At 40.9% G+C, this 16533-nt stretch overlaps 1 protein-coding gene across 3 annotated transcripts in view; it reads right to left on the bottom strand.

Annotated features, from left to right (window-relative positions):
* Nucleotides 1–5029: 5029 nt before the first annotated feature.
* CYB5R4 (cytochrome b5 reductase 4) overlaps nucleotides 5030–16533 on the bottom strand; it is a 100428-nt gene continuing 88924 nt past the window's right edge. For 2 of the 3 annotated variants that reach the window (XM_086707341.1, XM_086707340.1), the window contains exons 15-17: nucleotides 9922–10086; nucleotides 6069–6192; nucleotides 5030–5563 (exon numbers count right to left, since the gene is read on the bottom strand). In XM_086707341.1, coding sequence (XP_086563467.1) covers nucleotides 5552–5563; nucleotides 6069–6192; nucleotides 9922–10086 — 301 coding nt within the window. In that variant the 3' untranslated portion in view covers nucleotides 5030–5551. The remainder of the gene's footprint in view (nucleotides 5564–6068; nucleotides 6193–9921; nucleotides 10087–16533) is intronic. The other variant, XM_025926129.2, reaches the window with a different exon arrangement.

Genomic DNA, 16533 nt, shown 5'->3' with positions numbered 1-16533 from the left:
GTTGCCACCTGTACTCTTATTTCACATTTTTATTTTGGTCAAATCTAAATAGCTCTAACCTTATTTTTGCCCTAAGCACTAATAGCGGTGAAAGCACACATGATTTGCTGCCACACAATGGAAGAAAATACAAAATCTATATGATAATGCCTTATATAGAGAGTATATAAAGTTACAACTTTATATACTCAGTTTTAGCTGAGTTACAACTCAGTAACAAGAAGAAAAACAATCCAATTGAACAATGGGCAGAATGTGGAGGGATGGGCTAAGTGGGTGATGGGCACTAAGGAAGGTACTTGCTGGGATGAGCACTGGGTATTATATGGAAGTGATGGATCGCTGGGTTCTACTCCTGTAACCAATACTACACTGTATGTTAACTAACTTGAATTTAAATAAATAAATTTAAAATTTTTAAAAAATGAAAATGGGGAGAAGACTTAAATAGATACCCTACAAAAGACAACACACCAGTGGCCAATAAGCACACGATAATATGTTCAACATCACTAGGCATCAGACAAAAGCAAATCAAAATCGCAGTAAGATACCAGTACACTCTAAAATTTAAAAGATTAATAATTCGAAGTTCATGAGGATGTAGAAAACCTGAAAATCTCATAAAACACTGGTGCGACTGTAAAATGGCACAAATATTTTTGGGAAGAAACCCTGGCATATCCTTAAAAGTTTGAAACAGTATATTCAAAAGCACAATTATCTAACTAGTAAGTATTTTTCTCTACATCAGAGATAGAAATATATACAGGGGCGCTTGGGTGGCTCAGTCGGTTAAGCGTCCGACTTCAGCTCAGGTCATGATCTCACAGCTTGTGGGTTTGAGCCCTATGTCGAGCTCTGTGCTGACATCTCAGAGCCGGGAGCCCACTTCGGATTCTGTGTCTCTCTCTCTCTCTGCCCTTCCCCCAACTGCAGTATGTCTCTCTCAAAAATAAATCAACATTAAAAAACATTTTTTAAATAAATATATACAGAACAAAACAGGGTTAAAAAAAAGTCAAATATATAGTTACCGTAGGACTCCAAGTTGTGCTTCTCGTTATCTGTCCAAAGGAAATTAAAAAATACATCCACAGAAAGATTTGGACATGAATGTTCTGGGGACCAGGGACTGTTCTGGGGAATGGCAAGCTTCCCTGAGTGACATCTCATTCTAAGAACCGAGTGCTTGCGGGAAGCGTGGATGTGGCCGCCTACGGTGCTCTCAGCTTGCCTGGTATGGAACCATTGCCTCATCAGCAGGGCCCCAGTCTTAGTGTGTTGCCTCACAGATAAAACCTCCACACCATGCACGATTGGTGACGGGGTGGCAGAAGAGAACCTTGACCAGGAAAGAAAACCTTCTTTTTGCATTTTGGACGGATCGCTCTGGTATTGTTTTGAGCTCTGTCACACTGGCAACCCTGGGTGAAAAGAATTCACAGTAAGACCAGAGCCGAAAGATACCAAGCGATTGGCACTGGTTAAGGTTTCTCTTTTCTTTTTTAAGTTATTAGAATTTTAAATATAGTAGGCCGGAGTCTGGTTCATGTGGTTCCTCAGTAGATACGGCCCCAGACAGGACAAGTTTATGTGGCAGAGGTAGCAGACCACAGAGGAAGTGTGACCGAGCCTTTGCCTCCAGAATGAATATGGAAGTGGAGCATTCTGGAGTGTGACAGCGCCCTGCACTCCTGTCCCATTCTATCACGCCAAGGTAAAAAGTGAGAGCCCAGAGCAGTGTCTAGACAGAACATAGTCTTACCTTGGACAATTTCTGTTCTCTTTGTAGACTGTGGTAGGCAGAATGCTCATCCTTAAGTGTCAATCCCTAACGCCTGCAAACTGTAATATGTTACATTAAACAGCAAAAGGCTCTGCAGCTGTTAAACAAGATTTTACAATTGGGAGATTATTCTGGTTTGTGGGTGGGCCCAATCTAATCATGTGAGCCCTTAAAAGTAGCGAACTTTCTCCAGCTGGGGCAAAAGATATGGCAGAAGGGAAATTGGGTGAGATTTGAAGATTTGAAGCCCGAGAGGGACTGGATGGGCCGGTGCTGGAGTGGCCACAAAGAAAGCACGGGAAGGAACGTGGGCAGCTTTTACAAAAAGACCAGCCCCCAGCTGACAGCTAGCAAGGAAATGGGGAACTCCATCCTACAGCTGCAAGGAATTGACTCCGGCGAACAACCTCGATGACCTAGAAGCACAATCTTCCCCAGAGCCTCTAGGGAAGACTGCAGCCTAATTGAACAACCTAATTTCAGCCTTGGGAGGCCTTCTGCAGAGGACCCAGCTGAGCCCCGTTGTGCCCAGACTTCTGAGCCATGAAACTGTGAGATAATAAATGGGTGCTGTTTTGAGTCACTAAGCTTGTGGTAATTTTTCTGGCAGCAGTAGAAAACTAAAACATAATATTTTTTGAGAGAGAGAGAGACAGAGAGTGTGAGCAGGGGACGGGCAGAGAGGGAGAGACAGAATGTCAAGCAGGCTCCGTGCTGCTTGAGCCCGACACAGGGCTCAAACTCACAAACCATGAGATCATGACCTGAGCCAAAAACTAAGAGTTGGACGCTTAAGCAACTGAGCCACCCAAGCACCCCAAATGTTTATTTTTGAGACAGCATGAGTGGGGGAGGGTCAGAGAGAGAGGGAGACACAGAATCCGAAGCAGGCTCCAGGCTCTGAGCTGTCAGCACAGAGCCTGTCATGGGGCTGGAATCCACAGACTTTGAGATGATGACCTGAGACAAAGTTGGACGCTTAACCGACTGAGCCACCCAGGTGCCCCAACACATTTTTTTTTTAATTTTTTTTTTCAACGTTTATTTATTTTTGGGACAGAGAGAGACAGAGCATGAACGGGGGAAGGGCAGAGAGAGAGGGTGACACAGAATCAGAAACAGGCTCCAGGCTCTGAGCCATCAGCCCAGAGCCTGACTCGGGGCTCGAACCCACGGGCCGCGAGATCGTGACCTGGCTGAAGTCGGACGCTTAACCGACTGCGCCACCCAGGTGCCCCTACATTTTTTTTTTTTAAAGCAAGCAAGCAGAATTCTTAGGCAAAAGTGATTTTGAATTCCCTTTTCTTATTGCAAACATGTGATGTAGGAGTCTTAATGTTTGATCAAAAAAGTCTTAATCTTTGATCAAAAAAGAAGTTACAATCCATATTTCCACCTGTGCCCCTCAGTATATGGCTGTATACAATGGGAGAATGAAGCTCTATGCAGGGTATGTTATCTCTAAGGCCTTCTAGAAGACCCTAGAGTGGAGGATGGATTTCAGTGAGATCAAGACTGTAACCAGGCTACTGTCCTAATCCAGTTGAGGGACGATAGGGCAGGGCTAGCTGCTGTGGTGAAGTCAGTTTGGAAAGAGAGACACTGGTTCCAAATGGCTCTGGAAGAGCCAGTTAGGTGGAAGGTAATCCCAGTGAATCTGAGAATGCAAGAGGAGAGGCTTGGGGAGCAATGCCCGTGGTATGAGTTGATTATGGGGGAGGGGGTACTTGTGGAACATCCATATAGCATCCGGGAGATGTGTGGATATTGAATACTGAAGCTCAATGATTCTCAGAGACTCCAATTTGGGAATAAGTAACACACAGGTTCAGAAGATGCTTATTATGGGTTCCCTTTTGCTTTAAAACACAGTAAGAAGAGGAATGTGGAAGAAAGAACCAGGATTTTGTTTGAGGTCATTAGAAAAGGATTGGAGAGGGGTGCCTGGGGTGGCTCAGTCGGTTAAGCGGCCGACTTCGGCTCAGGTCATGATCTCACAGTCTGTGAGTTCGAGCCCCGCGTCGGGCTCTGTGCTGACAGCTCAGAGCCTGGAGCCTGTTTCAGATTCTGTGTCTCCCTCTCTCTGACCCTCCCCCGTTCATGCTCTCTCTCTGTCTCAAAAATAAATAAACATTAAAAAAAAAAAAAAAGGAGTGGAGACAAAAAAGGACAGAAAAGATGAGACAACTGTTGGGTGAGGTGGAATTGATAGATTTACTAATAAACTACAAAACAGGCATGCCTAGAGGGTTCATGATCTCTCTTAGAGGAGAAAAAGGAGATGGCAGGGAGGCAGAAGCTGGAGAACGTTCGTGTTAGCCACGAGGGCTCAGGACGGCTCTGTCCTGCCTGGGTGAATGACAGTGTGGCTGGAGGTGGATACCCAAGAGGAAGGCACAGGAAAGGATTCCACCAGCCACCTGCACACATGCGCCTTCATCAACTGGGTATTTGTCATTTCAGGAATGCAAATCTATTGTGTTTCTCCTGAGTATATCATTCAGTGAAGATTTAGCTATTCAAATCATTTTCAGGAAAATTGGAGCTGGCTCCCTGCACCCCCATTTCTGTGCACACAGAGCTGCTGTATTGACTAAGACTGAAAAAAATCTGAGTTAGCTTCAGCAGTAGCCACCCATGCATTCAACAGTTTCCTCTGGAAAAGCTCACGGTGACTCTTCTTGATACCCTCTGCTAAATCCCAATCTATGAAAATATTTGAAGGCTGCACACAGCAGCTGGAGGAAAGAATGAATCACCCACACACCAGAGCTCACGAGGGCTCCCTGCTGAACTACCAGCTGTGGGGAAAGCAGCCAGCCAGGGAAGGTACCGTTTAGGACACAGTGTTCTAGATGGGCTCAAAAAGAATTAAAATTTAACCCATTCCAGAGCACCAAAGGATTATTTTAGGTCATGGGACCAGATGCTACACTTTCATTACATTTCCTGATGCCCCTAATTTTGGCTAAGAATTGAAATAGTTGTTAAGATTCTCTTAGACTCTCTCACACATCTAATTGCAAGCTGCAGATATGAAATGTCTCCAGAATCTTTTCCTGCTGCCTTTTTAAGTCCCCCTTAGACACCCATCCAATATTGTTGAATTCAAACACATTTCTACCACAAGAATTAAAAAGTACTTAAGTATACGTTTATTCTACTTGGTATCAATGCCACACACACACACACACACACACACACACACACACACACAGACACAATGTTTCGATCACTTAATAAGTTAAAACATTCCATGTTTTAATAGTTAATAACAAGGACATAAATGATCATTTCCTGAGTTAACAGTGCAATGTAAAATAAAATTTAATCTGTATTGCTAATAAGACATTTTACAGCATAGAAATGTGATCAAAATGATCATTTACTTTATCATGTCATAAAACACCAGAGTTTACTGTAGTACAGTGATACGCTTTAAATGGTAAGGAAGTCTGTGACTCATCACAAAAGACACCTGTATGTACTTGTTGCCATGGTCGATTCCAGGTCAAATATCAATAGCAAAATAAGTTATGGTACAAAATAAAGTCAACAAGTTGCCTCTACTGAAGGAACATTTGATTTCATTGAAGAAACTGAAACCTGGATTCTAGTTAACCTTTTAGTTAGTATGTACAAAAATGTTCTCTTAAAAAATACTAAGTAATCACAAATTTAGACAAAACAGTTGAATAAAGGACGATGACAGCTCTTCATTATGCTGTAAAACTATGGATCTCCTCTTTGGAAAAGTTCCTATCACGCAGCAACCTGGAAAACAAATAAAAAGTACATGTTTCTTTGGCAAAATGTTTAAAAACAAAGAAGATCAAAGTTGACCGTCATAACCATAGTATTTTTTCATTTTCCCCGCTTAGTATGCACTTTCTCTTCAAATATCTAGTCAGTGTTCAAATTTTCAACTGTCTCATAAATGCCATAATTCTAAAGTTTGTTTAATGCCAACTAAAATCTACTCAGTGTGATTAGCTGATGTCTTTTAGGTATCTTTTAGGGATCTGTGAGATCCCTTCCATCTCTCTCTCTCTCTTCGTCCTGTGATTTCTTTGTTGACAAAACCAGGTTTTTAGGTCTTGCGCCACCCAGAGTCTCCATTTTGCTGCATCTCTGTGGTATACTTTAATAATATGTTGCTGTGTCTCTTATTTCCCACATTTTAATAATTGGATCTCGAGGCTTGATCAGATACGGGTTCAATTCTTTTTGACAAGACTATCTCCTAGGTAGTGTTCTTCCATCAGGAGGCTCATCATACCTGGTTGCCTCTCTTTTTGGACGCTAACAACCATTGGGGATCTACGTATACACCCATTAGTTCATGAGGGACTGAAGTTGGTGATACTCCTGTAACTCTTTCTTCATTTATCAGCTGAGGAATTCTATAGAGAAAAACGAACATCTGCTAATTTATTATGTAGTTGCCCAGTGGCACACCTCACAGAGAAGGCAGACTAAATGCTTCCCCCACCTTTATTCACCAGTTTTCAGAGTAAGGAGTTGATCCCCCAGCACTCTATCCTCATTCTCCCAAACTGAACAAGACAAGCAGAAATGTTGCTGAAGTATAATTCAATTTGGAAAACAGTATAGAGACTGAAATCTTAGAAGTAGCTCTGTTTAAAATGTGGCTGAAACTAGAGAAGGCCAAATACCATATGATTTCACTCATGTGGAATTCAAGAAGCAAAACAAACAAAGAAAAAAGAAACCAAAAAAAGAAAAAAAGAAAGACTCTTAAATACAGAGAACAAACTGATGGCTGCCAGAGGGGGGCAGGGAGGGGGGTGGGTGGGTGAAACAGGTTGAGCACTGAGTAATGTACAGAAATGTTGAATCATAGTGTATGCCTGAAACTAATATAACACTGTATGTTAATTATACTTCAGTAAAAAAGAAGAAAACGAAGTCGAAAATAAAAACATTTATTTAGTACTTGCTATATATGTAGTCACTGTGCTATGCACTTCACATTCCTAAGTATTATAATTTATTCCCTTGTACAGGTGAGTGCACTAAAGCTTAGAAAGGTTAAGTATTTGGTTCTAGGACACGTGACTTGTGATTACAGATGCTTACAAGTGGCAGAGCTGGGATTCAAACGCAAATCAGCGGCTTCTAGGCAAACACACATATTCAGACAAAGTAAGGGTGTGCGCAGGAGTCACGGGGCCAACTCCGTGCAATGGTCAAGCCTCTCACTGTTTGAACTCACCTACCTTTCTAGCCACACTTTCTGTCCCTGCCTGGCCACACCAGGCTAGTCTTCTGTATACCTGCCCCTTAATGGGTCTGCTTGTTCCTCGGCCCATCCAACCCTTCCCCGCTTCCTGTGACTGGCAGCATTTTGGCCGTCACTCAAACAACAGGTCTTTCCGACCATGCAGCAACTCTCCCTCCAATACACACCTGCCCAGGTGTAACTTGCCTCTTCCTGAATTTCCTTAACACTTGGGTTCCACCTCTAGTAAGAGGGTTTATGATATTCAGAGTCATATTTTAGTTATTAATGCATGCATTTGCTTCCACCACTAGACAGTGTGGGCCTCGATACCAGAGCCTGTTTTATTCATCTGTGCCACAAACACAGTGGGGATTTGGTAGATGAAAGCACCTTTACTGAGCAAGTGATTATCTTGCTCTTTATATCACAATAAAATCAGTTTCTGAGTCTGTCTCTTATCATATCCTACAAACCTAACGAATTTTCACCAAATATGGAGACTGTGTTTGAAATGGTTATACTTCTGTAGCAGACATGAGATTCATTTTGGAGGGCCTGAAGGAGTGAGAATCGCCCCCAAAGGAGTCATTTTTCAGGACAGCAAAACCTATGATCTAATAAGAGACCCACATAAATGTCAAGTAAGAGACACAAGACATTCATTAAGATGATCGAGACGAGGAAATCAAAGAAACAGGAGTCCTAAATTACAAGTCACAGGGCAGAGGCTATTAACTGCCAAGTACAGGCACGTTCAGAGATACTGTGGATTCAGCTTGCAGACCACTGCAATAAAGTAAATATCAAAATACGGCGAGTCAAATAAATTTTTTTGTTTTCCAATGCATAGCAAAGTTCTATTTACACTACAGTCTATTCAGTGTGCAACAGCATTGTGTCTAAAAAACAATGTACATACCTTAATTAAAAAAATACTTCACTGCTAAAAAAAAATGCTAACCATCGTCTGGGCTCTCGGCAAGTTGTAATCACCGATCACAGATCACCATAACACACGTGAGAGTAATGCAAAAGAGTGAAATACTGTGACAATTACCAAAATGTGACACAGAAACACTGTTGGCAGGACAGCAACAATGGACTTGTGTGACGCAGGGTTGCCACAATCTGCAGTATGTAACAAAAATGCAGTATGTGTGAAGCACAGTAAGTAGAGAGAAATAAAAAAAGGGTATGTGTGTACTATTTGAATTAAGCTACATCTCACAAGGCAATTCTGTGCAGCATGTTCAATTGTGAGCAAAAGCAGGGATCCATACATGACCAGTGATCCCCCTGAGCAATTCTTGTCAAGCCAGCTAGCAGCATGGAAAGATTAGCTCTGAGGTAAAGCTGAGAAAATAAAGCTGTAGAGATTACATTCAATTTTATAAATGCAGAAGTACTAGGATCTTGGCTATCTTCTATTCAATTACACATAGACTGAGGCTCCGGAATGCAAGGAAGTGGGTATGCAAATGAAGAGCCTGCAAATAGCCCATTGTTCCTGGGAGAAAACAACACACTTCTAATAGGAGGCTGTACCAGGGATTCTTCCTCAGTCAGTTAATTGGGCTAAATGGCCTTAAAGACACAGTCTCTTTCAATGCTGAAGAGTTTATGATTCACATCATTTAAAATGATAATTAAATTGCAGTCTGCTATGAAGTAAGCATTAAGATACATTTAAAATAGCAGTGTCAGGGCGCCTGGGTGGCTCAGTCAGTTAAGCGGTTAAGCGTCCAACTTCGGCTCAGGACATGATCTTGGGGCTTTGGAGTTCGAGCCCCGCGTCGGGCTCTGTGCTGACAGCCTGGAGCCTGGAGCCTCCTTCGGATTCTGGGTCTCCCTCTCTCTGCCCCTTCCCCAGCTCACACTCTGTCTTTCTTTCTCTCAAAAAAAATAAACATTAAAAAAAAATTTTTTTTAAATAGCAGTGTCAACAAAGTAAAAGAATGTAGCCTTTAGCCTTTTTCTTTCTGAAAAATTATTTTACTTCAAATCATACTGTTAGTCTTCACTATAAATTTAATAGTTTTGTTCCAGCTTTGAAAGATTAAAAGTTTAAACAGTAATTTTTTAAAAAATTTGAAGTTGAGAGTGCTTATACAAAAGAACATTTTTTCTGAAGGTATTACAATCCAGAAATAAAATTCAATTTAATTAAAATACTTTTTTAAATGCAACATAGAGAGAAACATTTCTCAATGCATGTACTGAGGTCAATATGTTTCTTAATTAAAATTAAAAATAGTGAGAGAGAAAAGTAACCAGAAAATGTGAGGTTTAGTCATATCTCAAACAAGGAAAAACAGGGTAGTTGAGGCAGTCATATTTTAAAATCACCTATACACCCAACAGTGCCTACATAAATAATGAAATATTTTAAAGTGTCATTTTAGATTTAAATCAGAGCCAGGTGAATTTCGAGTAAGATGAACACTACCATTGATGCTTCGTCATCCAGTGTCAACTTGGAGTCTTAGCTTATTTATGTTCTAGTCTCTCCTTCTGTCTTGACGTCTGGCTTTCAATCCCTGTATTACTTACTAGCTTTTGCCTAACTGCAGAGAATGAAGAAAGGTGGAAAGCTGCAACAAGATGAACAATGCTTATTAATTATGTCCCAGATAAGAAAGTGGCACCATGTATCCACACTGCCAGTCATTAGCAATGATCATCATCCACATCTAACTCTATGCATAATCCTGGCCTCCAACCTCTCACCTGCATGAAGGTTAAAAACTACTATTTTCTGAGGCTGTAACCGACTATTGTAGTGCAGGTTTGTATGAATGGGAAGAACAGAGCTAAGTCGATTGCTTCTTATGGAAGATTTTCATTTCACAGTGTTGGGCATTCTTTTCCGTACCACATTGCTACTCACCGTATTCCTTGTTCTGTAAATGGGGTTGGTCCACAAATGCAGATGAGGACTTTGGATTTGTCGGAACTTCTTTTCAAAAATTCAGAAAGAAGAGCTGGTGAAATGTGTCCCCATTTGCCATTCCATTCAGAAGTGGGTGCTGAGAGAACAAATTCAACATCAAATCTGGAGGAAAGAAACATTTTTTAAGTCTATTATTTGAACATATTATTAGCATGTTTTAAGTTCATGAAAACATTTTCTTTTTTTCCCCTTGAGAACAACTGAATACCTAAACTGTAGTGTATGAAAGTGTATAAATTGATATACTTGCTAGAAAAGCACTAGAACAGATGATAAGCAAAAGTTTAACAAAAACATATAGGTAAATCCGTACTTACTAAGGGTTAACTTTTGCTACGAATAAGAAGAGTAATCTGGCGTTATTTACTGAACTCACTAGAAAGAGAGTTCCAAGGGATCTCAAAGAACTCCACATTTCTATTCATAATCTGCCTGTATAAATCACAGAACAGAGCAATTACCATTGGCATGTGCGTTTTAATCTCCGACCCAAACCTCTCCAACGAGCTCCAGACCCAAGAGCCTACTGGATTCATTTCTTGCTGTCTTCAACATCAACTTATGATCTCCCTATCCCACACCCGAGGTTATCTTTGTGAACGGCGCCACGGTCCACTTGGTTGCAAAAGCCAGGAGCTTGGGATTCATCCAGGAGACCTTTCTCTGCCTCACCTGCCATAAGCATATCCTCACCAAGTCCTGGCTCCTAACTGTGTGTCTACTTGGCTCAGTCTTCACGTGCTGCCCATCCTCTTCCTGAAATGCTTCTACTAAGCCCCCCACCCCCCTTCAGTTCTTAGCTCAAGCATCATTTCCAAAGGGGGAAGCACTGCAGCCCACAGTGCTCTGTTATATGTGTTGTAGGAATGCTTTCCTTTCCCTTTTCTTCGCAGCCCTTACTTCGGCCTGTAAATATGTGGTGATCAAGATGATTATCCTATTAATGTCTACCTTGCCCGCTACATCATAAGCTCCATGAGAGCAAGGATCACGCTCTGGCTGTCACTGCATCCCTAGTGGCCAACACACAGGAGGCATTCAGATACTAAGAAACGAAACACATGAAAGAAAAAAAAAATGGGTACAGAATTAAAATGAGAGAGAAGAACATCAAACCAAATCTCACAACATACTCCAGACCATTTCTCCCCACAGCTCTGTGATCTGTTAAGTGAATTGCTGGTAAAGAATCACAGTAAATTAAAAATGTTATGTTGTACCTGCTCTCCATTGTAGCAAACACAATTCATTCTTAACCATTTTTAGCAGATCAAATGACTTTCTACATTTCCTAGTGAATAACTGAGATGCTTTCTCAAGACGAGCAGAAATAAATCATACGTTAACATCAATCTTAAGAAAAAGTACAAGCGAACAGTTTCTCTTGTGAGGGGGCCCAGGGAGCCAAATGTCAGAACAGAAACAAGACGTGGCCGGTGCCGCCGCCCTCACGTCGCTGTGCGACAGCTCAGGTAAGGTGCCTGCAAACTGACTGGCACAGAGCAGCACAGGCCAACGCTGAGTGTCTGCAGGGGCTCGGACAACCAGTCCAGGCTCTCACCCAGACCCAGGCCTCTTGGTCTTATTTGTTCATTTGCAGAATGAGGTGGGAAAACTATATCATCTCTGTTCTAATATTCTGATTTTATATTTAAAAACCCTACAGAATTATGTTCTATTTCTTACCTTTAAGGTCCCCATGTGGTTTTAGCAGCAATCTATTCTACTCTGTACAAAACAGCTTCCCCAAATACTTTCTTTCACTAACTTATTTTTCGTTGCTGGCATTTAAAATTTAAAATAGTTTTAGATAATTCCAGAATGTACTATTTGTACACTGCTCTGGGTTTGGCTTGAGGTAAGTGTGCAAAAATACTTGAAGGAATAAAGAAACTTATTTACAAAGAAGCCATATTGGCTAAAAAACAAACAAACAAACAAACAAACAAACAAACAAACAAACGAACAAACAAAAAAACCAAAAATGTGCCTGGAAGAACACAGTCATATGCTGGCATCTATGAAATCACATTAAAAAATGTACGTGAATTCATAAGTGCATTTTTCTGAGAAGATCCATAGCCTTTCAGCAGATCATCAAAGGAGACCCAAAAGCAACTGCAGAACCATTATGTTAAGACATTTCCAATTATACACAGACAACTGGATAAAAGATTGCAATTACCTGGTTAAATTAAAAATAAAAACTTGTCTCCTCTGGCTCTATTTCCAACAAGTTGGTCACTGGAATAAAACTGCTAAGATCTATAAATTAATACTGGTGTCCCTCTCACCTAATTTTCCTTTATTGAGATATTTAAAAGAAAAAAAAAAAGCCTAGTCATTGGCATACCCTCTGCAGGCATCTACTAAAGGGTGATAGATAACTGAGATCCTTACATAAAGGGTGTAACCTTCCCATGCATTTTGTATTTATTCACACAGCGGTCCCTTGGCCATAATTTTTGGGTGCTTAATGGAAAAAGCACACAGCCACATGAATATAATTTTTAGGGATATTGTGAAGAGGATGCTCGCCTGCTTAGCCGCTACAGGATTAGAAGAGCTTAAAGTGGGATAGGAGCAATACCAAATTAAGACCAAGAATATTTTAAAGAAGCATTCCTTTTTATCATATTAAGATACAGATGATTACTATGGAATCCTCTCTTCTGGGTTATTATGAATAAGGGCCAATTTGCTGTATGCAACAATTATAGCCGTGAGGCATAAGAGTAAATGTTCTGAAACTCTTTTCTGCCCTGTGATCTCAACATGCAGGAAAGGACTAGAACTCTTGAGAAGGTTACCTGAAAATAAATTTAGATAATCTATTAAGTGCAAACAAAGCAACATAAAAAGAGAGCAAGTGGGCGAGAGAAAGTAGACCTGCTTCTGGTAAATACCTATGTGGTCTAAATGTCAATGGAAGTAAACAAGCTGGTGAAAATAATTACTATTTTTTTTCAATATATGAAGTTTATTGTCAAATTGGTTTCCATACAACACCCAGTGCTCATCCCAAAAGGTGCCCTCCTCAATACCCAGCACCCACCCTCCCCTCCCTCTCACTCCCCATCAACCCTCAGTTTGTTCTCAGTTTTTTAAGAGTCTTATGCTTTGGCTCTCTTCCACTCTAACCTCTTTTTTTTTTCCTTCCCCTCCCCCATGGGTTTCTGTTAAGTTTCTCAGGATCCACATAAGAGTGAAACCATATGGTATCTGTCTTTCTCTGTATGGCTTATTTCACTTAGCATAACACTCTCCAGTTCCATCCATGTTGCTACAAAGAGCCATATTTCATTATTTCTCATTGCCACGTAGTACTCCATTGTGTATATAAACCACAATTTCTTTATCCATTCATCAGTTGATGGACATTTAGGCTCTTTCCATAATTTGGCTCTTGTTGAGAGTGCTGCTGTAAACATTGGGGTACAAGTGTTCCTATGCATCAGTACTCCTGTATTCCTTGGGTAAATTCCTAGCAGTGCTATTGCTGGGTCATAGGGTAGGTCTATTTTTAATTTTTTGAGGAACCTCCACACTGTTTTCCAGAGTGGCTGCACCAATTTGCCTTCCCACCAACAGTGCCAGAAGGTTCCCGTTTCTCCACATCCTCTCCAGCATCTATAGTCTCCTGATTTGTTCATTTTGGCCACTCTGACTAGCGTGAGGTGATATCTGAGTGTGGTTTTGATTTGTATTTCCCTGATAAGGAGCGATGTTGAGCACCTTTTCATGTGCCTGTTGGCCATCTGGATGTCTTCTTTAGAGAAGTATCTATTCATGTTGAAAATAATTATTTTAAAGTAGACTGATAATGATCCAAGATGAAAAGTCTTGAAATACAAATGTACGCATTCAATCTAAAATGACTGCAGAGCCTGCAGTCATCAACAACTGATTCCCTCCCCCTCTGGCCAATCAGCTTCCAAAATGTACCTCCTTCACATTTCTTACACATATCTCCTGCCTTCCTATTTTTACTGCCACAACTCTGCAATAGGCCTTTATATCTCTCGACTAAAATACTGCTCTAATATCCTTAGCCCTAATCTATCTGACACATCATGGCTATATTAGTTCTTCTAAAAACCCAGAACCCATCTTACAACTTTCTGCTCAGAAAGCTTCTGTGATTAGTCACTGCCTAGAGAAGGGTATTTCAGGGTATTTGGAGCCCCAGCTTTTCCTGATTTCTCTAGATAAAGAAAAATACTAGATCATAGGGTATTTGTCTTTCTCTGACTGACTTACTTTGCTTAGCATTAAACTCTCTAGTTCCATCCATGTTATTGCAAATGGCAAGATTTCATTTTTTTTTTTTTTTAATTTTTTTTTTCAACGTTTTTTATTTATTTTTGGGACAGAGAGAGACAGAGCATGAACGGGGGAGGGGCAGAGAGAGAGGGAGACACAGAATCGGAAACAGGCTCCAGGCTCTGAGCCATCAGCCCAGAGCCCGACGCGGGGCTCGAACTCACGGACCGCGAGATCGTGACCTGGCTGAAGTCGGACGCTTAACCGACTGCGCCACCCAGGCGCCCCAAGATTTCATTTTTTGATGGATGAACAATACCACATGATTTCACTCATATGTGGAACTTAAGAAACAAAACAAACACACAAAAAGAGAGAGAGAAACCGAGAAGCCACTCTTAACTATAGAGAACAAACTGGTGGTTACCAGAGGGGAGGTGGGTGGGAAGATGGGTGAAACAGGTGAAGGGGATTAAGAGCCCACCCATCACAACGAGCACTGAGTAATGTACAGAATTCCTGAATCACTATATTGTATACCTGAAACTAACAAAACATTGTATGTTAACCATACTGGAATCAAAATAAAAACCAATAAAAAAGAGAAAAATACTAGAAACAACAGGAAAACTAGTTACTTGCTCATAGGGTAAGAATTCACAAAATAAACAGGTAGGGGTTAAAATTTGATAAAATATACATATTACAGAGACATTTCTCAAAATGAATCTGATGAAACACTAGTGTTCTTCCAGATGTGAGTGGTAATCCATGAGAGAAGGCTAACCTCTCAAATGAGTATGGGACTACTGGGTTAAGAAAAGTTAAATAGATTTCTTCAGAATTTCTCAAAACCTTGAATATGCTAACTTCGCAACAAATCTTCAAGAAGGTAATATAGTACACATTCTGTCTCAGACTTATTTAATCACAGAGCCCTTTGGTCAGGGGAACACATGGACGTTTAAAAAAACACATTCCAAGAAACACACCATTTGAGGAACATCTGGGAGGAAGAAAGTCCCTTATGGGTCCATATTAGGGGCCGACATATTTGAGCACATCACAGGCTGGAGAAAAAGAAAGGGGTTCAGGCACATTTCCAATGTACTTGTGCCTCTGAGATCATCGGCATCTGCTATCTCAATTAGACTGAAACATCGCTAGTCTTAATGCTGACACCAGGGTACAGAAACATAGTCATTATCTACAGACCCTGTCAGTAATAAAGGGAGATGTGCTTCCCAGGTTGCCGGAACTTCCCATGTACTAAGTGTAATACAGGAATTACGCTTAAGGTCTTCCATTGCCAGATTTTAACTACCCTGTTTCGTTGACTGTAAAATAAGAGGATTAGAAGTGATCACCACTAAGATTCCTTCTAATATGGATATAATTAATGGTTTTATTTTTACAAAGTTGTTTCACATTGTTTTCCTTTCCACACACAGTTCAACATAATTGGACTCAACATACTGGCCCTCTTGGTTTTTTGCTTATAAAAAATCCTATTATACAAATTTCTTTTTCTGTTCACAGAAATGCTAATTGCTCCCCAAAGCCCAGACCTTCCTCTATGAAGCTTTGACATCCCCACCCTCACAAAAACAGAATCACTCCTCCTCCTAGACTTCTAGAACATATGACTCATTTCTCTCAAGACTTTACACTTACTGCCGAACTTGAGAACTTCACCACCACTTGGGGATTCTTACTCATTTTGTATCTTTCCCCAACATTAAGCACATTTTGCAGAGAGTGAGCACACAAGTGACTGAAGTGATGTGCCTGGTCCACCAGTGCCCATAACGGGGTACACAATCCCCTGTCCTTGTGCTGCTTGGAATCCCTTTCTCTTTCGCCTTCCCTTATGCCCTAAACATTAACCTCATCCTTTCTAAAGGAAAAATAAGGACACTCACATATCAAGTGTGGGGAGTACAATATTCTGTGCTTGGTAATTTACCTTTCTCGAGGCTATTTGTCAAAATGTATCAATAGCCTTGGTATTCTGTGACCTGATGATTCTTCTGATGAATTTTTATCCTGCATATGGAGGTACAGAGCAGCTTGTAATCACTATGCCAAACAGCAGGGGACTGGTTAAGTAAGTCATGGTATGGTTACATGACTGCATATAGTACAGCTATTAAAAATCATGGTAACGTGCCAGTTTTCCCAACTGGCACTACTGGAATTTGGGGCTGGTTATTTCTTTGTTGTGGGAGATTGTTGTGTGTATGTAGTATGTTGCAGCATTCCTGGACTCTACCAACTAGATGCCCT

This window comes from Puma concolor, chromosome B2 (genome assembly GCF_028749965.1).
Source record: "Puma concolor isolate L17-30 chromosome B2, mPumCon1.1.hap2, whole genome shotgun sequence".
Taxonomy (NCBI): domain Eukaryota; kingdom Metazoa; phylum Chordata; class Mammalia; order Carnivora; family Felidae; genus Puma; species Puma concolor.
Note: the sequence above shows the minus strand (reverse complement) of the source record. Positions and strands in the feature narration are given on the sequence as shown.